This window comes from Haemaphysalis longicornis, unplaced genomic scaffold (genome assembly GCF_048455015.1).
Source record: "Haemaphysalis longicornis isolate Haplotype H1 unplaced genomic scaffold, Haemaphysalis longicornis Haplotype H1 scaffold_105, whole genome shotgun sequence".
NCBI lineage: Eukaryota > Metazoa > Arthropoda > Arachnida > Ixodida > Ixodidae > Haemaphysalis > Haemaphysalis longicornis.
Genome location: NW_027526208.1, coordinates 225,781 through 250,154, shown reverse-complemented (window position 1 = coordinate 250,154; position 24,374 = coordinate 225,781). Strand labels below are relative to the sequence as shown.

Below are 24,374 nucleotides of genomic sequence, written 5' to 3'. Positions count from 1 at the left end.
AGTTCCGTTCCGTTTCTGTTCCGGAACGAAAAAAAAACGTTCCGTAACCGTTCGTAAGGTATTTTTTTATAAAATGAACAGTAGTAGAACACTTAATAAAATTTATATAATAATAATTGATAAATTAAATAATTAGGAACGTCATAATTGGGTGTTTACGTCCCAAAACTACCATATAAATTAGAGGGACTCTGCAAGAAACTTCGAAGAAAAGTAACAACAAAACTTAGTATATATTTTTCCTCCTATTTGAATCCCGCATTATCATTGAGGAAGTGTGCACGATTTCAGAAGCAGCAGATCATCGAGTGTACTCTCCGGCAAGCGAGACCGCTGATCCGACAAAACAAACTTCAGTGCAGAAAATTCCCTCTCCACACTGACTTGTGTGGCTAGCACACCAAGGGCCACTTGTGCTAACATGTATAGCTCCGGTTGCCGCTCTTTGCGCTCTTCCCAAAATTTCAACATATTTGTGCTTCTTGGAAGGCATGGCTCTTTGTCCAGCATTTCTAGCAAAAGTACCATGTCCAATAATCCTGGCTTACTTGTCAAACGCGATTCAGTTCCTGCCTCAGCTTCCTGCGTTTTCAGAAACTCTTCGAGGGCGTCCTCCGGTCCTTCAGAAGTGGGCGCAGCGGTGCTCTCTGAAATGAAGCTGCAACATTGCTTCTGCTGAAGGCCTGTGAAGACTGTGATTCGCTTCCAGATTTTGCACAGATGCATCCTCGCTTGATATTTTTGATCAGGTGTCAGCAGAAGGCCATAGCGGTGGTCCATGTACAATGCAGCACAAAAGATATTCGTACTGCAGAGATTTCGTTCTCGTTTCTTCATGGACTGAACCAGGGCCTGTGCCAGTGGCGGCGGTGTCGCTGATGTCTTCATGGAACCCGTCATCCAAGCACCATAGAAATCTCCGATTGTCAGTTGTTCTGTCTGAAGCACCTTCGTGGCTCCTTGTGCTGGCTGAAGGGATTGGATCAGCCCTTCTACTTTGGCCCACATGCTGTCAGTCCAACTTGCGGTCTGTTCGCGTGAAAGGAAGTCTTTAGCGAAGTCCTTCACTTCAACGAACCTGGTCAACATGTTCAATGTCGACATCCAGCGTGTCGGGCAATCAATAATGTTAGTGCACTTCAGCTTCACTTATCAACACTAACTAAATGGTGCCAAAAATGGCAAATGCAAATAAACGTAGAACAAACTAAACACGTCCGATTTTCTTCCGTAACTAGATCAGATAGTTATATTTATCTAATAAATGACTCCGAAATTCAGACGGTTTCATTCTTTAAATACCTGGGCGTAACATTGACCCCCGACTTAAACTGGGGTCCCCACATAGAAAAAATTACTTCGAAGGCGTTTAAAAAGCAGGGATTGCTTAAACGTCGCCTTCATCTGGCTAATTCTGACATGAAGCTTCAGGCGTATAATACCTTGATTCGCCCTTCTCTCGAATACGCGCCAAAAATATGGCATCCTCACCAAATTGGACTTAATAACACAATTGAATCAGTGCAAAACAAAGCCGCTCGATTTATTATGTCTTCATACTCGCGATACCAAAGCGTTTCTGCCTTGAAAGAGCAACTAAATCTTCCCCCTCTCACCCTGCGCAGGCAGTTTTCAAGGTTATCTTTTTTCCATGCACTGTACCATAACCCATCGGCCTTCGCTCGCAAATTTATCGTTCCGGCACCATATACTTCGGCACGCGTAGATCATGCTTACAAATTTAATCCCATTTTTGCCCGCACAAAAAATTATCAGAATTCTCCTTTTGTATTGGCCATAAACGAATGGAATTCTTTACCTTGTAGCGACCGAGACCGACAACAAAACTTCGGAGCCTTAATGTGCTGCTTCGCAAGTGAATTTCGCGCGGCTCGTGGAATCGTCCCCAAAGTGCCCAGCAACCATTTCCACGGGGTCGGAAAGCTCCCGGGAAGCCAAGCAAGCGTCTTTCCTCGAAGAACGGGTCGAACGCGGAGAAAACACCGAGAATACTGCAAAACAGTAAAACAACGAAGAGGAATGCGCCCTTCTGGAGAGCCTGGCAGTCAAGGTCGGCACCCCTCTCCTGCGTCCTTCGCCGTGACCGGAACGTGCGCCCACTTTTGCAGACCCCGGAGAACCCCGGACCGACAGCCTGGAGACACGGAGCCTGCGCTGTGATTGGTTCATGTGTCCCCAGTGAAAGGCCCCGGAGGGCCCAATGACAGGGGCCCTGGTAACACGGTGCCCGTGCTGTGATTGGTTCGTGCGGTTAGAGCCAGAGACCCCGTACAAGGACCTGAAACTCCATTTAAGACCGTGCAGGCCCTTTGTTTGGGACTCGACCCTGTATCCTGACCATGACCCCCTACTTGTATATAAACCTTCCTGCTTCTCCTTGTGGCCCTGGCCCCTCAATCCTGGTCCGATGCGGTGAGCCCCGAGACCCCAGACCCCGGATACGACAACCTGCAATCCTAGCCACACCAACAGACGCTTCTTCTTTTCAAACAGCACTTCTCTCCTTTTTAACGACTGAAACCAATATCTAACTTTAATTTCATTGTGTCTGTTATGTTGTAAACATATTCGTTCTTCCCTGTACGACATTATATCGCTTGTTATTGTTTGTTTCATAGTTTTGTTTAGCGTTGTACTGTGCGATTTCGGAGTGCAATTCTTGTATTACTGTTTTTCTTGCTATTCTGTTCACACGATGTTATTTTTTTATGTAATTGTATTATTAGTGTGCTATACCTCAATACCCCCCTATGTAATGCCCGCCCGGGCTCTTAGGATACTTAAATAAATAAATAAATAAATAAATAACAATAACAGGCTTCCTTAGCCCTAGCTTTCGTATCAAGCCCATTGCACTTTGTACGCGCAGTTTCTTCACATGTGCGCGACACTCTGCAATGAGGGTGTTTGAACCGGAGTCCTTAAGAGCATCGCTGACTGCCAGTTGCAGCGTGTGCGCAGCACACCTGACGCCTAACTTAAAATCGGCTCCATCAAGACCAAGGCACTCGGCCTCTTCTGAATCGTCCAGCAGAGAGCCGCAATATCCAAATTCAGGGTAGCCGGTATCGTCATCCTCGTCTGAACTGGAAGCGTCGGGTTCATCGTCTGTTTCACTGAGAAGGCAAGCAGCCTTTAGCATGTTTGCACCGTTGTCAGTTGTGACACTGTACACCTGGGTGACACTGAGGTCGTAGCGAGACAGAGTGTTTTTCACCTGTGATGTCAAATGCTCTGCAGTGTGCCTATCGTAAAACTTATTCATGGCCAGAGGTTGAAGAATTAGTTTTCCATTTTCGGCATACTGTGCGTTGATGCCAAGCAGAGCCCTGTCAAGTCGCGAGGCACTGTCGATTTTTAAAGAAAACATCCCATTTTTCAGTGACTGCGAAATTTCTTCTCGCTTGCTTTTTGCTTCTTCCTGGACCCTGTCCTTTACAGTCTCTGTTGTGATGGCTCGCTTAGCATTGAGCGCTTTTAGGACCGGATCGATTATTTTCCAAAAGCCTGAGTCATCAATTAGCCGAAATGGCCGACCGTGTCTTGTGACTAGTTCAACGCAGCTATTCATGATGCTGTCCTCTGTTATTTCGAGCGAAACACACTTCGGTGAAATGGGTTTAAACATATTCTGTATATACACTTGCCTGTGCTTTGCCGCAGGAGAGCCTTCCGCCTCGTCATATGCAACACGCTTTGTAGAGTAGGCTTTGTCGGCCTGAATGTTGTCGTACACTTCCTTGTGGTGTCGCTGCAAATGACGCTCGAGGTTCCCACCATGGTCGCCCGACACAACGTGCTGGCAGTCCTCAATCTGGCATGTCGATGTCTTTGAGACGCTGTCATACTTGAAATACCGTCGAGTGCGATTTGTTCTGTCGCGTCCCATCTGAACTAGCTGCAAACGTTGTTACGAGGCACTTGGGAGGTATCCGAACATCAGCAAAGTCGTAAAAGCGTAGTGGACGCGCACTTCACGGCTCGCTGAAGGTGCCTTTCTCACGCTTGCTCGAGTGGTTCGCGTTACCTGACCCGCCGGATGTATGACGCGTTAGATATCGTGTTCCACGCTTGCGCCGCCGCGCCATCGGAGACCGGGGGGGGGGGGGTTCACCATTTCTCTTCGCCTAATAAAGGGACTTGAGTTCCAGCAACCGATCGTTGTGTACGCTTTTATCGTCGCTCGTCAGCCGACGAGAGAGTAACAACGTCGGTAACGAAACACACTGCAGGAATGTCACGCCGACTCTTTGCATGTTCCACCGAACAGGAAAAATGAAATAAAAAAAGTGAACGTGCCTATTTCTCTAAGAACTCGTTAAATAAACTCCTCGTTATTTATATTCCCCGGCCGTTCTTAAAGCAGTGTAATTTACTGTATACGCATTCAATTGGAATGAAGGTTTTCTTGTAAAGTTGACGTTTCATTTCATTTTTTAACCAATCCTCAAGAATTAAATGCCAAGACAAAGGCGATATTCAGTTTACAAAACAAAGTAGTTACCGGGAACCCGTTACGCTGATTTGCAACGAGAAATAAAAAGGAAATGTTTTACTACATCTGCAACAGCGCAATTTCATTTATTGCCGTCTCTAGGGTTCGTAAGCGACCTTATACGCAAGAATGCAAACACATCTCGGTGTTGCAGGCACCTGTTAGATTTTAAAAGGAACGCAAATCGTCAACAGAGCAGCCGTCACAGAAAATTTGTGCTCACTGTGAGGTCCCAGAAGCTTGGTTTGCACACTGTAAGCCTGCTTGTCACTTTGCGAAAACCTAGCTAAACATAAGATGTTGATTGTACTGCGTGCGTTGACAATTCAATTCGCAAGTTCACTTGCGACGAAAGCCGTAAATAAGCGATCCGAAACCGTTATTCATCAAACCTTCCTTCAGAGTCACTAAAATTTCATTTAAAAGACCTGTTACAGCGGTTACATTTATATCTCTGCGCTGATCAAAATTCAGTAATTTTATGTTGCCTTTTGAACACCTAAAAAATATCGTAAGCTCTTAGAAGGAATTTCGGGGCAGTTAAGTAGTGTTACCATTTCAGAGCATCCCACAAATGCAAGAATGCGTCATGCTACCAGTGAAAGCGATTGAGATTGCCGTTGTAAACTGAATTTCAGAGATCGAGGCTTCCTGATTTGTTTCTATTTATGCTTTTATTGAAGGCTCAAAGCAATAGTCTGGAAAGATCGAGCTTGCTACGAGCCACAGCGCACAAGTTCATTGTCACAATTACGGCCATTCTGATGATGATGAATAAATCTTCATTTGCAAAGCTGGTGCAGATGTTACGGCACCCGCCCGGTGGGGGGCTTCCCTATTCCGGGATACCCTGAGCTCGGCTGGCGGTCCAGGCCCTTTTCACCAGTTCACGCTGGATCCCAAGGTCAGGGCTCGTCAGGCGGTTCACCCACTGCTTGAGATTCCCGATGAGTCGTCGCGTTTTTTGGCGTAATAATGAAAACTGACTGCCGCTTCCATGCTATAAATTGAACGTTGAGTAACCGAACTACAGCATACCACTCTTGTTTGCGCCTGTCGTGCGCACATACGGCGAGAAGCGCGACCACAGTGTGCATTCCTACGGGCCGCTCAGCGGAGCATCCACACTAGCAGCGCGACGCTGTCGCCACCTGCATGTCGAGCTCGCGGCGAATAGTCCTGTAAATTACACAGTCATTCGCAAACATTTTTAACAAATATTTGAGGCCACACAAACAAAAGAGGGCCCGCAACCGAGCCTTGGGGAATTCCTGAGGTCGCGGGAACATATCCGGATGAACAACCATTGAGAGCGACCAGCTGCTGTCTTAGAGTGATATACTCGGCTATCCATGCAATAACCAATTCATTCAGTTTATTGCCCGCAATGTACTAACAAGCAGGTGATATGAAACACCGTCAAATGCCTTTTTGACGCACAAGAAAATAGTCAGCTACTTTAAGCTTATCTATTGCTAGAGCCAAATCGTATGTTAACTCAACAAGCTGCGTTGAGCAAGAAAAACACCACGAAATCCGTGTTTGCTAGGATGCTGGCGATTATGTTTAACCAAATGAGTCATATCCCAAGTGTAGCTAATTTCAATTTCAAACACCGCAACTAAATTAACATCCAGGCTTCGTCATTCACAAGTTTCTGTTGTTATGGCAAATTCAAAATAACAATTGTTTCTAAGTAGGCAGTCATAAAAACCCATGAAGTAACATAGTGCAGGGCACGAAGTTGAGCCTACCAATGCACGAGCTTAGCCTCTTCTACGTTTATCAAAAACACTATAGTGCACATTGTTTTTCGCAGTATTATTGTGAGAAGAATAGCTGGAATCTTGCGCTTTTGCGCGCCCTTGCCTTTCTTTGTGGGGAGTCCTTAACATGGCGCCGGTTGAGCTCCTGCGTGGTGGCCGCTTGCTCGACACCCTTTAAGGCCACTTATTGTGGTGAACCACCGCCATCTCGGGTCGGACATCGTTGCCGGGTCGATATCTCCAATGGTCTCTATTTCTTGAGGGGGCGAACAGCCTCGAGCTGATGCGTCGACGAAGCCGACGGGCGAAGCGTTGTAGCGGCTATGACTGGCGAGGCTTAGCTCACCCGTCGGTGTGGCACAGTCTTCTTGTGGTAATAAATGACATTTTGATGGCCTAAACGTTTCCCTGGTAATGTTCAGTGAGTCCTTGCACCTTGCCCGTTCACCTAGAACACTCAATACTGTTTGACAAACGTAGTTCGTTCATTTAAAATGTAGAAACACCGAGCGGACGAAAAACGTGTCTGCGCCATTCGACTCCCTAACGGCTCTTTCTTCACCCAGGGAACAACCGGTCCTACATCGGCGGGTCTTCTTCCAAGCACGTGTGTGCATGAATTTGCGGCGCCCAGACGCGCGCCGTTGTTCGCATAATGACGTATAACCTGATACCTTACGAAGGCCGGTCTCCTCTTGAACACCGGTTGCCGAAAATTCTGCGGCCGTTCGCTTGCCGTAATTCGGCCGAGGACGCTAACCAAATGAAAAACGTACATTCTGAGGCCGTAAGTCGGCCGGTCTCCTTTATAACACCGGCTGCCCGAAGAAAACGAATATTCTGCCGCCGGACGCGCGGTTCACCGTTGAAAGAGCGGATGCGCGGCAGCCGCGCTACGGCCGGTTTCCTTTCGAACACCAACTGCCACAAGAATACGGATATACTGTGGCCGGTCGCTTGCCGTGCTTCGGCTGAACACTGCTTCCCGAAGGAAAAACGGATGCCCTAAAGCCGTACTCCGGCCGATTTCTTTCTCAACATCGGCAGCCGAAAGGCAACTGAATATCTGGCAGCCGGGCAGCTGCCGTTGTGCGTCTGAACACGGGCGGCCGGAGAAATACCGAAGCGCTGGTTGCCGAATGTTGGCCGCTTGTCGTATGATCAGCGGCTGCCAGAACCTGGATGCTGGCCGGACATGCCAGAAAGCGGCCATAGACGGGCCCGTCTTCGGACACACTTTCTGTGCCGCCTGGGAATGGGGGTACAAAAAGTGGCCATTTTTACCGATTCTTTGAGTGCCATACATGCTCTAACCTCCCTCGTCCCTTCAAGGAATGCAGCTATAGGTGAGCTCAAAAACCGGCTGTGCTGCCTTACATTAGCAGGAGTCAGTGTTGTCCTTTGATAGGCACCAAGCCATATCGGCATCCCAGAAAATGAAACCACTGATAAAGCACCTATCATATGAGACCAAGCATCTTGAAATAACAGAGTTTAAGCTTGCCTACCAGGACCTTCGAAACAGATTAAGAAAGTCAATGAAGTTGTACTGGCAGTCTTAATGGGATAAACAAACCAGAAATACATTACATGTAGTAAAACCTTACGAATCTGAATGGAAAAGTTGTAGACACCGAGATCGTTTCTTCGAGGTTATTTTGTGCCGGCTGCGTATAGGTCACACTGTGCCGACACATGGCTTTCTGTTGAAAAAGAACAGGAACCTATTTGCGAGCACTGTGGAGAGCCTCTTACTGTACTTCATATCCTAATAAGTTGTCCATAGCTAGAAGAGGCTCGCATTAGACATTTTAGAGCGTTATACTTTTTTTGTATACATTTACACCCAATGATTTTACTTAGTGATGAACCGATGGTTCCTTTGACTAGAGTTTTAGAATTTTTTAGAGACGCGGGCTTTCTATACCGGTTTTAGCTACTTCATCTCATGGAATGTTTTTTTAAAAATAATCATTTTTATATTTATGATACCTTGAGCAAAACGTTTAACTTACATTGATATCTTCTTACTTTCTGTTTGGCGCATTAAAAACGAAAGGTTGCTGCGCCAAAAAACCTCAACTTTATGTTCATTATTTGGGCTATCCCATAGTTACAAAATGCCCGTCTAGGACACTGTTTAATAATAAACCCCAAGCTATCAGACAATTGCTTCTTCGGTTTGAAGAGATGCCAAGAACTCAGTATGCTGGACACATTGCCTCAAATCGCCTATAGACAGAACCCACTACCCCCTTGGTATAGCTTTCCTACAACATGTGACTTCACACTAACGCGCCTTCAAAAAAAGAAGACACCGTGAGAGCATATTTTACAGGAATTTCTGGCACTACACAAAAAATACAAAGGATACACCTTATCTTACACAGACGGTTCCAAAACATTATGCTATGTCCGGAGTGCAGTAGTGCAAGGGAAATGGGGAAAGGTGATTAAGCTACGCCGATGCACTTTGGTTTACACAGAGGAATGTTATGCCATTGCTGTGCAGTAGAAAGAATAATGAAGAATAAAATTAAACACAGGAATATATACACACTCTCTCAGCGCAGTCACAGCAGTACATTATAAAAATGCAGCTCAACCTCCAATGGAGACTTAACAAACAATTTAGTTGCAGTCACAATACAAGGACAGGAAATTAAATTGTGTTCTGTCCCTAGCCATGTTAAAATCAAGGGAAATGAAAGCCTATGCGTGTGCCGCACAGGCGGGTAACGGAACAATAGAGAAAGTACAGATTCCTCACAGCGACTGCATGAAATTTATACAGAGAAAACTGAGGGAAACCTGGCAGTCCTCATGGCATAAGGAAACCGACAAGAAACTCAACCTAGTTAAACCCATGTTAGATCAAACAGACATCAAGATCGCCTCAAAGAAGTGATTTTATGTCGTCTTCGCATTGGACACACATCTTACACATTTTTCTTCTGATGAAACAAGACAAACCGAGATGTGAAGATAGTGACCAAGAACTTACAGTAAACCACATCTTACTCTCATGTGCGAAATTTGAAGCCTGGGAAAACATTTTGGGCTGTTCTACAGCGAGCAAATTCCATTTCACCCCAACCTACTCCTAGGAGTGGAGGCTGCTGTTAAAATTTTCTCTATCTTTAGTTTTTTAAAAGAAGCTACACCTCCAATCAAGCTATAACGAGATAAAGCAATTGGTGATTATCCACAAAACACATCAAACCTTTTGTTTGGCGAATAATAGCCTTAGTTGCTTATGTGCCATAAAACACAACGCAGCACAACACATATTCTGAGGCGCGCACTCGCTGCTTCAACGCAACAATTCCCAGCCGCGTACACTGCATGAGCTGATGTACCCATGAGGCATCAGTGACGCACGCGAATCATCAGCGGTACGTCGGCGCTTCAAACAACAAAAAATTAATAGGGTGACGTTAAGCGAGTGAACCCTACATTACAATTAGGCGTAAGGGACGTTATCTTATACGACCCTGTTAGTCGAACATACTCTATATTACAGACGATAGTCTTTCTTGGGCTACTTAAACCCAGAAATTTTGGTCTGTGTGTATGTTTGTCTGTGTCTGTATGTCTGTCTGTCCGTCTGTCTGTCTGTGACTCGATTCAGCCACCCGGCCAAAGTAAAACTATGCCTGCACAATAGTCTTAGTCACAGCTAAATGTGCCCGTCTAAGTCCGGTGTAATATTCATACTTGTCAATATTGTTGAAGAACAACAAGACATTACGCATATATAAGACAACAAATTAATACAGAAGTGATATTTGCAGCATTCCTTTATAAAAAACCGTACATGTTTGATTTTGGCGAGATTAAATACTTCATCAACTGAAGAAAAAAATATCACTCCGCCGTCGCCTGCTGTCGCCCGCGCCATTTAGCTTCTGGCGGCATTTGAAGAAATCAAGTGGCAACAGTTACGAAAGGTTCCACTCGATAGGTTCCACGTTCTGCTTGGAACGCACGTGGACTAGGGAAACGCGGTTCTGTAAACGTTGAAGTAGGGCGCCTCGATTCACGCGCGTCTTCGCCGTACGGCAGCGTTGGCATCGAGACACCCGGTTTGGAGCAGTGGAACGCGGGAAATTTAAAATGATTTGAGCAAACCTTTGGCGTCTTTACCTTGAGAGAAGTGCGACGCAAGAGGAACAACATGAGACGTAAGTGGGAAAGCGAAGGGAAGCATTTACTTGGCAAAAGTCGGTAAAGACTATCGTCTTTTGACGGCATTTGCAACGAAAGCAGCAGATACGCGGCCAATTTTTTTTTGGCTTTTAGGCCCGGCCATTTTTGGGCTATGCACCCAAAAAGGTATTGGCCCCCATCACCTGGACCTTCTACTCCTGTGGACGTCTTCAGCGCTCCTACGTCGGATACCCCCCGAGAAAACCTACCCGATTGTTTGGCTACGCCCGCCGCCGATTGCAACATGGCTCTGAGGCTGCCTCAGCCAGACGCAGTGGCAACATCGCTTTGCAGCGACGCCGATAACGGGCCGCAACCTACCACTGGGCTTGAAGCCCACGAAAGCAATCTGTTTATTTCCACTGCAAGGAGCAGTGGGCTCGGAAATAAAGCTCCAGCGAGCTTGACTTGAGCTCCAGCGAGCTTGGCCATGACGGAAAATGAATCGTGCGAAATGGTTGCGTCGATACCCATTTTCAACCGATTCTCGGTGCTGTCCATGGAAAATGCGCCTCGAAATGATCCTTCTCAGATACGAGTTTGCACTTTTTTGCCATCTTCAAAATGTGCCAAGCTACCCAGAATAGACCGTCTCGAACGCTCGCTACGCCGGCGCACAATTTCGAAAGCTGGGTTGTGCCTCTGAGTCCATGGTAACCTCGCGGGGCAGAAACGATCTTTTGACTGACAATGAACATGTCGAAGAGGATGGGCATCCTAGCAGGCGAAAGAAAAAAGCTACAGCTATCGATCCATTCATTGTTAAACACACTGTGATTGTTAAGCTTACATCACCGGGACAATTAGGCGCACTCCCCGCACGTTCGTTGCACGGAGCTATCGCCGAAGTACTTCAAAAAATCCACTTCTACTCAGGATTTCAGTTTAAGCCTCTCGAACGGAGCAACCAGTTCGCATTAGACGTTTCGCACGCGCATGCCCCTGACCACCTTATTGGACTACAGTCTCTCGCCATTTCCGGTAAGGCGACACCTGTGCATCCATATGAGACCATTCGCACCGGCCAGATTCATGGTGTCATATATCGTGCAAACGGGCCAACAAGTTTACAGCTTATGGCTGACCTCACCTGCTATTCATGCAAGATAATCAGCGCCAGGCCCATGGGCACGAACAGAGCCGCTCTAATCACATTTGAGAGCTCCAGACTACTCCGCACAATTCATTTATGCAGCACGCTCCTACCGGTAGCGCCTTATCACCCGAAAGCTCTCGTATGCGAGACTTGTCATAAAATCGGACACAGGAAAAAGTCGTTTCCCATCGTCGATCAGCGCCGGTTCTCCTTCTGTTGTCGCCCCGCACATGGTAACCTCGAAGCCTGTCGTCCTACAGAACCAGTATGCCGAAACTGCGCAGGTCACCACCTAGCCACATAGTCAAAATTCCCTGCTCGGTAACAGGCCACCAAATGCCTGAGAGACGCAATTGCTCGCCGTATCCGAGTGTCGCGACGAAAGGAGCGTGAACAACAAGTCGAGCTTCGTCGTGGCAACCAAACGTCGACCGCGACTGCGTATACCACCCCTGCTAGTACACAGTCAGCCTCATAACCTTTTGTGGTTGTTCGTGAGGACTTCCCGCCAATTCAACGGTGGTCATTACCGAAGGCAGGAGACAGGGAAGGCAAAGTGAAACGGTGCGATACGCAGAAACATACCACGCAATCTGAAGGTACCACAGGGAATGCCGCTCCGATATCACTGCCGGTACCTTTCGTGCAACCTACGCCGGTACCAAAGCAGGCACGGTTACATCGTGCTTATGCTGATGCTGCTCATGCTACATGATAAGGTAGAGAAGCACCTTTTTCGTCATATCGCTCACGCATAGTACACTTGGAAGAAGACCAACTCAAGCACATTATCGAACTGATTACTACAGAGGTAATAAAACAAATAATGCCTCTCTTGGGAATGCCTCAACTATCTCCGAACCAAGAGACCGGACTCTGACATACATATCTTCATTTTTGCGCACCTTCCAATTCCATAATGGCAAGCAGTAGCGCGAACCCACATGGCATCTTTGCTTCGGATTCACCCATCTGGTTCTTGCAATGGAACTGCCGGGGAATTCGTCGCAAACAAGCTGACTTTCAAAGAAGACTGTCTATCACATCAACGCTCCCTCTTGCTGTCTTACTTCAGGAAGCCGGCACTAATACGCCAAATCTAATAGGGTATAAACCTTACCGCACCCCTTCCATACAGCACCGACGTCCCGGGACAAGATCGCGAACTGCGGATCCAGTAGCTCCTAATAAAATTGCGGTCACTGACCAAGTCAAAAAAATAAAATTGACGTTTCGGATCCCCTACGGAATCCTTGTTCACAATGAGGCGAGGCAAGACGTCGTCGCGGTTTTTATGCTGTCAAGATGCGTCGTAATGATCGTGCGTAGATACCGGGCATATTGCCCTCTGTCCGGTTGATGGTATCTGCCGTTGTTTGAATAAAAAGTGATTCAACGAGGAGCCTGGTTGTTGCGTTTCTTTTTTTGGCGATGATTGTGGCACTGTCCCAGTCAATTTGGTGATTATGGGCTTCCGCGTGTTCTGCGAGAGCATTCGCAGTGACGTTCTTTTTGTTTACGTCACGCTAGTGTTCTTTGAGGCGTCTCGGGAACTTTCCAGTTTCACCAACGTATACGCAGTCGCAGTCGCCACACGGGATCTTGTAAATGACACCAGGGTACTTTTCTTTCGGGAGCTTGTCCTTCACGTTCGCTAGCTTGCCACGAAGTTTGGCGCAGGGCACGTGGGCAACCCGCAAGTCATAATTGGAAAATACCATGGAAAGGGCTTCGGTGACGCTGGCGACGTAAGGGATTGCCGCCCTGGAGTGGAATGTTCGCCTCGGTGTATCTTCGGCAGGATGCAAAATTCGCTGTTCGATTTGCTTGATGAATTTCCGCGGGTACCCGTTCTGAGATAGTTCTTGTTGAATCTTCTTTAGTTCTCTATCTAGTTGCTTCTCCCCGGTGCAAATGCGCTTGGCGCGGGTTACCAAGGAGGAAACAACAGATGTCTTGTGGCCAACGGGGTGGCAGGAGGCAAAGTTGAGGTACTGGCCTGTGTGGGTCGCCTTCCTGTGCACAGAAAAGGCGAGTCCATTATCTGTGCGCCTCACGAGAACGTCAAGAAAGGGCAGGCATCCATTTTTTTCTTGTTCAACAGTGAACTGGATACTGGGTTCCACGGAATTCAAGCATTGCTGAAATCTTGTAACGTCATCCTTGCCGAGAAAACAAAAGCAATCGTCCACGTAACGGTAGAAAACTTTTGGGGCGGGCGTGAAAGAACTCAGAGCTTTTTCTTCTATGGCCTCCATCACAAGGTTAGCTGTAGTTACCGATATTGAAGCTCCCATCGCGGTGCCGCGGGCCTGCTTGTAGAATTTGTTGCAATACGTGAAATACGTGTTGCTCAAACAGAAGTCGAGCAGCTTGCAGAGCTCAGGCACGTCAAAGGGGGTGCGGTCGGCGAGTGTGCTGTCACGGTTCAAAACATCCCGGCAAGCGGTCACAGCAAGGTCGACAGGGACGCTGGTAAAGAGGGATGTCACGTCAAAGGACACCATAGCGTCGTCGGGACTCAAGGTCACATGTCGCACTCTCTCAACAAAGTCGGATCCGTTTTGGATGTGCGTCGATGTTTTACCCGCTACGGGACTCAGCACTTGGTGCAGGTATCCAGAAAGGCGGTACAGTGGCGACCTTGTAAAGTCTACTATTTGGCGGAGAGGACATCCTTGCTTGTGTATCTTAGGTACGCCATAAATGGCGGGGGCTGAACCGTTGGTGCATAGAAGTCGGTAACAGAGCTTCTTTTGTTCAGGAGGCACTAGCTGGAAAAGTTCAGCAAGAAGCCCTTGAAGCTTAATTTGCACGCTTGTTGTCGGGTCCTTGGGCAAACCCACGTACGTCGGGCCTTCGTTCAGTAGAGACATCATTTTCGTATTGTAGTCACTCCTGTTTAGAAGTACGGTGGCGTTCCCTTTGTCGGCTGGAAGGACTACCACATCGCTGTTGTCCTGAAGGCTTCCTATGGCACGCTTTTCGGCAGCTTGGAATCCTGTGCGGGACCACCTTCGTTTTCGCCATTTCGAGAGCACTCCAATTGCCCGAGTGCGGGCCTCATCCCGCACGCTTGGCGGGAGTTGACAGACGGCTTTTTCCACCGCGCTGATTACCTTCATTGGGTCTGGTGCAGTGTCCGTGTTGAAGTTGAGGCCTCGCTGTACGACGGACGACTCGGCTGAGGTAGGCTCGTACGAGGAGAGGTTCACGACGTTGCGCCGTCCCCCTTCCATGGCCTTTGGGCGCAACGCTCCCAGCTTCCTCTGCTGCGAACTCTTGCATCCGCGCTCCCTACAAGTAGAGCTGAAGTTAGCGTGTAGCGCGCTTCCTACAAGTAGAGCTGAAGTTAGCGTGTAGCTGTACGTCACAGACCTCCTCAGGTATCAGGTGCTCTAGCCGGCGTCGGGCGAATTTTGCATCCTGCCGAAGATACACCGAGGCGAACATTCCACTCCAGGGCGGCAATCCCTTACGTCGCCGGCGTCAGCGAAGCCCTTTCCAGGGTATTTCCCAATTATGACTTGCGGGTTGCCCACGTGCCCTGCGCCAAACTTCGTGGCAAGCTAGCGAACGTGAAGGACAAGCTCCCGAAAGAAAAGTACCCTGGTGTCATTTACAAGATCCCGTGTGGCGACTGCGACTGCGTATACGTTGGTGAAACTGGAAAGTTCCCGAGACGCCTCAAAGAACACCAGCGTGACGTAAACAAAAAGAACGTCACTGCGAATGCTCTCGCAGAACACGCGGAAGCCCATAATCACCAAATTGACTGGGACAGTGCCACAATCATCGCCAAAGAAAGAAACGCAACAACCAGGCTCCTCGTTGAATCACTTTTTATTCAAACAACGGCAGATACCATCAACCGGACAGAGGGCAATATGCCCGGTATCTACGCACGATCATTACGACGCATCTTGACAGCATAAAAACCGCGACGACGTCTTGCCTCGCCTCATTGTGAACAAGGATTCCGTAGGGGATCCGAAACGTCAATTGTATTCTTTTGACTTGGTCAGTGACCGCAATTTTATTATGAACTTACCACCTGACCAGACAGACTTCCGTCGAACCCTGGACTACATGGATCCAGTAGCTAATGGGCAGGCATGCGTCCTTGTTCTCTCTCGGGCGGCCCACACCGAGCTCGATACTTCCGCTTGGTGCACACAGAAGCAGGAGGTAGCCGGAGTGCGCCTTACATTAGATGGTGACCAACGAGCCTTGGTCTTTTCAGTTTATGCCAGATCATTCGGTACTACTACATATCGAGTGCATATGTCTTTTCTGGAACACTTCTTAAGAATATATCCCCAGGATCGCGTTATTGTTGGGGGAGATTTTAACGCCATGCACGCTTGCTGGGGATATCAACGATCAGATGGTAGGGGAAGACACCTGTGGCAACAAATTGTCAAAGCCAAACTCACGATCGTCAACCCGCTGGCCCTACCCACTCGATTTGGTCAGCACAGAGGTCAACAGGACACCTTTCCAGACTTGACACTTGTTGCTCATCACAGAGAGTTCCAATGATCAAGGGTCGATGATGTCACAGGCAGTGATCACTATCGTGTGGTGTTGTCGTGGGCCCCTCGAGTGCGAAAGTTATTGCAGTCGCCCCAGTACCATCGGCTAGAGAACACGTTTCCTGGGATGATTTCCGTACGACGCTCAGTGAGGTGGACGTCCCCACGAGATTAGACGAGCTGATCGCTGAGATCAACGATGCCAAGAAAAAAGCTACAACAAAGCTTTCAGTCAAATTCGATGCTCCGAAGTCGGACTCCCACCATTTGGGGTGGTGGAATTGTAGGCTTCGTGCTCTCAAGGCCTATCGCCGCTCTGGCCGGACATCCCTTTGGAGGCGCGCTCTCAAGCGTATTTCTCAAGACGTTGAGCAGTATACGATGAACCTCGCGAGGCAAGATTGGCAGCTGCCGTGCCACTCCCTCAACGAAGCCGCCAACTTGTCGAGGACCTGGCATATTTTTCGAGCTGTTCTTGGACGCAAGAGGCCTATTTCCCCTTCTCAAAGCATGGCCATGAAATTGAACATCTCTCCAGAACAGCTAGCCATACAAGCAGTGGAGATCTTTTATCCTCAACCTGAGAATGTGGACGCCTTGCCAGTGGACCTGCCATCAGATGCAAAGTAATACGACGTTTCCTTTACATTAGACAAACTGGAGGCTTCCTTGTATTATTCAAACACTAAAAGTGTCCCGGAGCCGGATGGTTTGTGATATTCAACCCTTTTGAACCTTCCCAAATCAAATAAACTTGCCTTGTTGAAAGTGATTAACGAGTATTGGAACAACGGTGATCTTCCCTCTGCCTGGAAGAAAATTTTGTGTAGTGATACCAATACCTAAACCTGGTAGGCCGAATCAAACATTACAAGACCTCAGGCCGATATCCCTAACATCCAACCTCTGTAAGGTCATGGAACGCATGTTTCTGAGAAGACTAGAGAGGTACTTATACAAGTACAACGTTCTGTCTCCTATGCAAGTAGGTTTTCGTCGTGGGCTCTGTGCGCAAGATATTCTCAGGACGCTTCATAACGATGTTCTCCCGTACCCTATCAGCGCACATCTCCGAGTGGTAGTTGGTGTAGACGTAAAAAAGGCGGTCGACTCCGTGCCCCACTCTACCATACTTAACCGGCTCCAGGCCATAGGGGTAGGCGGAAACCTATACCACTTCGTGAAAGCCTTCCTTGCAGACAGAACTTTCTCAGTAATGGTTGGGGATACTCAGGGTGAATGGCAGAGCAATCAAACAGGCGTCCCACGAGGCGCTGTCATATCCCCGGCTCTAATTAACATTGTCATGTCAGGTCTACCACCAATGGTGATGTCGATACCCGGTCTTAATTTTACCGTGTACGCACACGACATAACCCTTTGGACCCATTCGGGGTCCTATGGACAGCAAGATCTAGCCCTGCAGGCAGGCCTGAATGTCGTTCATGACTACATCCAGTAGTGCGGCATGAAAACCTCTTCAGAAAAAACGGAATATGTGGCTGTCATGAACAGTCCGTGACTCCGATCAGAGACCGAACGAAACCTTGTTTCCCTTCGTTTAAAGAGCTCGGTCATTAGCCGGAAACCAACAATTCGTATACTCGGCATGCTCATTGGCGAGGACGGAGGATCTAAAGGCTGGCTTCATAGCACGATGAATACTTGCCATTAGGCCTTACACCTTATGCGTCGCGTCTCCGCCCGTGGATGGGCAATCAAAGAAGCGGGGCTCCGACAGATCACCCTAGCCCTCATAACGTCAAAACGCATGTACGCATATTCGTACATAAGACTTCACGCGAACCACCGGCTTCAGCTTGAGAGAATAAATCGCAAAGCGGGAAGCTTGGTCAGTGGGCTACCGCAGTACTGCCCAGTAGTGGACCTGCACACATGCAGCAAAATCAATGCCCTGCAGGATGTGGCAGAGCAGCAATCGCAAGCCCAGCGCGTCCGTGTTTCCACAACGGTGGCTGGCCGTCACAACTTGCGGGCATTGGGATACGACGTCGACAACCTGGAATCGCTCTCGTCTCCTGCCCCACCATGGGAACTCATCGACTTAGTGGATGGTATACCATTACCAAAGAACATGAGTTCAGCTAATCCACAAAGGCACAAAGCTGCCGCTATACACACATGAAGATGTCACACAAGCAATCCCTAGAAGGGACCGTCCAACTATACATGAATGCCGCCCAGTTCCAGAACGGCGCCGCAATAGCTTGCCATAATTATGAAACAGACACGACTGTAGTTCAACGGCTCACTGAGGAACACACGGTCACCAATCTTGAGCTCATCGCCACACGCCTTGCCATTACTCGAATAGTGGAAAGACGGGATTCGTCATCTCGCACCTATTATATTTAAACCGACTCGCAAGCAGCGTACACCGCCTGCCGTGCAGGGGGAGCGGACTACTCCGTTCTTAACACAATTCGGAAAGAAGCCCGTCGCCTACGGGAGGAAGGCTACAACATAGTCATCAAATGGATTCCTGCGCATGAGGGAATTACTCGAAACGAAAACGCACACCAGGCAGCGCGCGCTGCAGCTCTTTCCGCCCCTTTGCCTAGATGCGCTGTCGTTCCCACTTTTTCAGCCATTGCCAACGTTGCACACCCACCGTCGCCTCTAATGAATAAGGCCGAGACATGGCATCGTGCTCAATGCTATCGCCGCAGCGTTCTCTGGCACTTCGCGAACCCCGAGGAAAAATATCGGCGACCACCCAGCAATCTTCGAAGGAGAGTGGCGGTAATTCTTCGCCGAGCCCAGACTACCCAACTTCTGTCCCCAGCGCGGCTACACCTCATCAACCCGCACTCATACGTGACCCCACAGTGCCCGTTATGCCCCGCAAGAGGCACGACTGAACATATTTTGTGGCATTGCCCTGCCTTTACCGCGGTTCGGGAGACTGCACTTGAGTCTCTCGGCGTACGCCGACCTGGAACCTTCAAGGAGTGCATAGATCCACCGTCGCACGCTGGACCATCGGACGCACTCCGGCTCTTGCAGGGTGTTCTTCAATATTTTAAAGACGAGAGAGGATCCGGCCGTTTCTTTGCAGAGCTGACGTCGGGACCACCCCACTTCGAAGGCGTGGACAGCGACCCTTCTCCCCCTCCACCATAAATTCCCCCATTTCTGTCGCAAGGTCGGAAATTCCCCTGTACAAACCAGAAATAATGACGTCATAAAAACAGTGCAAATGAGAAAAGCGAGGCGGAGCAGTATGGTTGTGCCGTCTAGGAGGACTGAGAGTAAACGAGGTTTCTTATTTCGTTGCTGACTGAACAGCGCACCTGAATTCTTAAGTTCCAGTTGAAGACCCGTACATATGACGCCGAGGCAGACGTCATCAAAACACATGAGTTGGCACGAGAATCAAAGTTTAGACCTAAATTTATTAATTCCTCAGTCAAGAAGGCGTTACTTGCTGCAGGAAAAGTGCCCGGGGCATTATAAAACACAAACTCTTTCCAAAGAAACAAACTTCCATTTGTCTGCATGGCCCCTTTATATATTGATGTACAGATCGGGAATTTTTATTAAATTAGATTTATATGGTCCCCAGGGCACACAATTGCCGCTTAAACCATTCAGCTGTTTAGAAATGCTTAGGTACGTGATGCCGTAATATACAGTTAAGGGCACACTGGAAAAGTTAATCATTCTGCTATATCAAACTACACGTGCGCTGTTTAAGTTCCACAGACCTGAACAGTGGTATTTTGTGCCAGTGACGGTATTGCTATAACGTGAATTGAAGCATTGCGGATGCAGCAACGCCTGTTTGGAAGCTCAAAACAGTTTTGCCTGCCCTACTATACTTTCCGTCCACACTACCCCACTTTTGAGGCAGTTTAGCCACGTTATAAGTAAACGTAATTACTTATACATAAACTTTATTAGGTGTGTTTGCACTGGTCATACACTTTCGGCGTGGCTACAGCCATAGACAGAGCAGAGAAAGCGAGAGAAGATAAACGTTATTACAATAAGCACAGAGGGGTGGGGCCTTTAGTCCAATACTCCTTGAGGTTTGCCGGCTGCGACGGCAACAAGCTGTCTTTGAGGTCGCAGCTCAACCGCACTCCCTCCCACTGCTCGTCATGAAGGGGTGCGTATTGGTAGCAGTTTGCGGTTCGCTACGTACGACCATGTGACGTGTCAGGGTGTACCAGTCTCTGCACAAGCGGCATAGGGCGAAGTGCACGTTAAAGGCGATAGAGAGAGCTTTTGTCTCATGTGGGTGGCAGGACCCTCAGCGGTGCAAGGAGCACACGAACACAAGACCAATCAACTGATATAACAACTGCCACACAAGCAAGTGTATCCCTGGGCAGATCCTATGCTGGATATTCACAACTTCACATTCTGAGCAGAACTTTTTAAGCATGCGCTTGTCTCGTTGTGCGACCCCGTTCTTTAAAATCTTTCAATAGCAAACACGTTGAAGTTCGCAGTGCAGCTATGGCCAGAACTATTGAAATATGCATCTAATTACTTCTTAATCAGTACCCACGCTACTAAAATGTGACCGGCGATGAAGGCCATCGACATAAGCAGCTTCCGCAAAACAATACCTAAGTCATGGGTATTCTGCTTAAGCAGAATAATGCGGTTTCGATGCTTGTTTTTTGGCTTTCTTAAATGTATCCTATGCTCTGTGTTGTATGGCCGATTAGCCTGACGCATGCACTCGGCGTTTTAGGCCTTGGCACCATGATGTATTTGCCCCGCAGATGACACCGTTAGGGGGTAGACGTACACAGCGTTGCTGTAACAAAGTCTTGGCATACGTGAATCTACTTACTCGTGTTAAAGGTGACAGCATTATGGCTTCTCCTCCGCATACTTATAAAAAAAATTCCTGCTACACCCCGTTCCCGTGTGTCCCTTTCTTTGCGTTCATTAGGCTTCCGGCGGAAAATACTGCGACAGGAAGAATGGCCCCTGTTTACGTCGCTGTTTCCTGACTTAGTTCTCCGTGAACAGCGTGTACTGTGCAAGTCCGTGCGGTCGCATTGCTTCCACTGGCATCATCGCCAAATATGCCTGCGTTTCTTGCACTTGCTGAACCAGCCACAAAATTTCAGATAATTTTTTTGCCGAGAGACAAATATACTTCACACAATCGACACAGGAGAATATCATGTTTCCTCAGCAAAATCAGACAATTTTACCAAACATTGTTGCAATAAATGTAGCTCCTTTACAGTCAAAGCTATAAACCTGTTCAGCCGTTAATCTTTATTAGGATCAAAGCATGTTCTCGGCTGTGTTGCGCATGCGCAGTTTCATCTACCTGTCGACGGCGCCAATTGTACGGCCGCTAGCACAGCCCACTGATAAAATAGAAGCTGCCAGGAGGTATAAAATAAAAACGATTTATACCAGGGTGCAATGTTTTCATTTCGGGATTGGGTAAAGTTGGATACAAAAATAACACAGTATTGGAAGCTGCATAAACAAAAATACGTAATATGACAACTCTTTCGTAAGGGTGACTGTTTGGGTTCAATATGCTTTCGCCAGTGTGAATCTACCTGATGTGACAGATGTATTTTGGCAGCCAGAAACTGCCTTGAAAACAATAGAAGGCCTTCTGGGTAGACAAACAAGGGCTTATTTCCACGAAAGAAACATAAATAAGAAGTATTGACAGCAAACAGATTGACACAACTCTAACCATCAGAACACTCGATAGTTCGATGAAAAGTGATTTCCCGAGGAACTGCCAGTTGTATCAAAGGAAGAATGTATATGAACAAGACATATTTTGACAAAATAGCGCCCAAATTTTGATTATCCGGTCTAAAGTTCCGACGTTGCCACCGGCGCCACGTTCATGCCACTCCGCGTGCGTAAAATGCCGTCCCTCGCGGAGACGAGCCCAAGCCGACCTTGAAGCACCCGCAACACTGCTGGAGGCGTCACGTACGCGCGCGGAGCGAAGAATGACCGGCCGGACCTCCTTTGTTCTCCAGAGTGTCATCCCTTCTCTCATCGCAACCCGCGGAGGGTTTAAGAAGGCGTCGAGACTAGCCCCCTGGGGACCCCTTCTCCACCCGACAACAAGCGATTCCGCCAGAGGAAGCCACCGTAGGAGAAGTCGAATAGCGCGCTCCTGCATTCAAGCCCGAGAACGATACGGGGAAGAACGCCGTTCCCTGCACTTTCTGCCAACACTGACAAGCGTTGCCGCAGCTGCACTCCGACGTCACCCGTCACAACCCAGCGGAGTATGCGTTCCCCGGCTAGAGAGCTCAAGCCCCGATCTCGCAGTAACCGTGCGCCTCCCGTGCACCTCGGCGCGAGAGCGAAGGATCTCGCCTGCATGGCCCGACTCTTCCCACCAGCCTGACATGCTTCTACCTGACCAAAAACCGGACGAACGCAAATGCTACCCCGCCATTGAGACCAGTGAAGGAGCCGGCACCGTTTAAACCCTAATTGATGAAACTTAACTGTTATCTGTTGATACCCGTTCATATCTGTGTCTTTTCCTCTCAACTGTGCGTGGACCCACCCGAACGGGAAACACTGACCCCGCCCCTTAAGGACCCACCACACCAGGCAATCACAATGATGATGATGCTGAGCGACTTGCCCTTTGTAGCGGGGTGGCATTGCACAGCGACCATAGTCTCAACGTAAAGTTCGACTTGTTCACTTCTGAGCATATCCTTGGTTATGACCTGGTTTTGCAGAAGCGAGTGTTTGTTTTCCCGTATTTAGCAGAGTCTTAGGTTCATCCCGAACATTTACCCGCCGCGGTGGCTCAGTGGCTAAGGCGTTGCGCTGCTGAGCACGAGGTCGCGGGTTCGATTCTCGGCCGCAGCAGCAGCTTTTCGGATGGAGGCGGAAAGCAAAAACGTCCGTGTGTTCGAGATTTCGGCGCACGTTAAAGATCCCCAGGTGGTCAAAAGTAATCCGGAGCCCTCCACTATGGCGCGCCTCAATCAATCAATCAATCAATCAATCAATGAATCAATCAATCAATCAATCAATCAAGGCCTAAGGAATGGCAGGCAACACTTACAGAAAAGCTCTTTTGCGAATATAGGACCCAGTGCATGCAGGCACCAAACATGAGACGCGATACAAAAACAGCACATGCGCGAGAGGCGACTAACGACTAACACACGCAAAAAACTCAACATACACAAATGGGGGACGACAAAACACTGCTTTACGAGGAAATAGAGGCAATACCCCCTGCGGAGCCTGGGAACAACTATAAAGCACTTCGAACGACACGCATTCTAATCCAAGAAATGGACTACTCGCTAAGCCTCTGCGTAGATAGATTTACAACTGCGTCCAACAACAAATATGCGCAAAGCAATGTCGGCTTCTCCGGGCAGCCAGTTACGCTTTCGGGGAACAAGGTTTGAAGTCTGGACGGCCTTTGGGCTCACGACGACGACGCGAACTTGATCCCGGACATGAGGTGCTGGTCCAGCCGCCGCAGCCTACAGACGAACTTCAGCTAAAAAGCTTCTCATGCTCCCCCCCCCTCCCCCGTCGCACTCAGCATGTGGATAATGCACCTCGAGCGGACTCCCAGAGACTGCCACGCGCTCCTCGCTCTTCCTTAAAAGACATTTCCCCAACAAACCCAGTGTCCCGCCGACGAGCGGCTGCGCCGACAGACAGGGGTCCTCCACTTTCCGGGACCGCTGGCATCGCCTTCCCCGAAATCAGTTGGTCGGGCGCACCGCACGGCCCCGGCCCCGTCGATATACCTCCTTCTGGGCGAATGCGAAGGAAAGGAAAGCAAAATTCGCTAAAAACGGGGAGAATGAAGTGTGGCAGGTGAGGAGAGAGCGACCACAAATGGCTCTTCTGGTGGGGTAGGCAGGATTGCGGACGCCCGAGCAAGTAAACCGACGTCCTGGCCAAACCTCGGTGACAACTACAACCCGACGCCTTGTTATGACGTACGCCGGAAATTGTTATTGCTTGGGACGACTCAAGAAGCAAAGGCGTAGGGTAGAGAACTGATGACCTAGAAGTTGACGTCCTGCTGCCCCTCTCTCTTCGTGCAAGTACCTGCACTAGAAAATTAAACTCAGAACATCACAAGGACGATTTTGTGGCCATTAGTTTTCTGTTTTGTATGAGGAACCAAACCCTGTATACTAACCAAAATTTCAATTGTCGCACAGTACAGCCAGAATGCCAGGATGAACGCCATTTGTTTGCAATAAGCGAAAGAGGTGATAGTCTGTTTC

The 24,374-nt window shown here is 48.5% G+C and overlaps 1 protein-coding gene across 1 annotated transcript; it reads right to left on the bottom strand.

The window, feature by feature from the left end:
* Positions 1-264: 264 nt before the first annotated feature.
* On the bottom strand, positions 265-3,932 carry LOC144160542 (E3 SUMO-protein ligase ZBED1-like). Its single transcript, XM_077691808.1, has 2 exons — positions 2,837-3,932; positions 265-1,137 (listed from the first exon to the last, which is right to left on the bottom strand). The coding sequence occupies exons 1-2, from the start codon at positions 3,908-3,910 to the stop codon at positions 265-267; spliced, it is 1,947 nt and encodes a 648-aa protein (XP_077547934.1). The 5' UTR covers positions 3,911-3,932.
* Between the last annotated feature and the right edge of the window lie 20,442 nt (positions 3,933-24,374).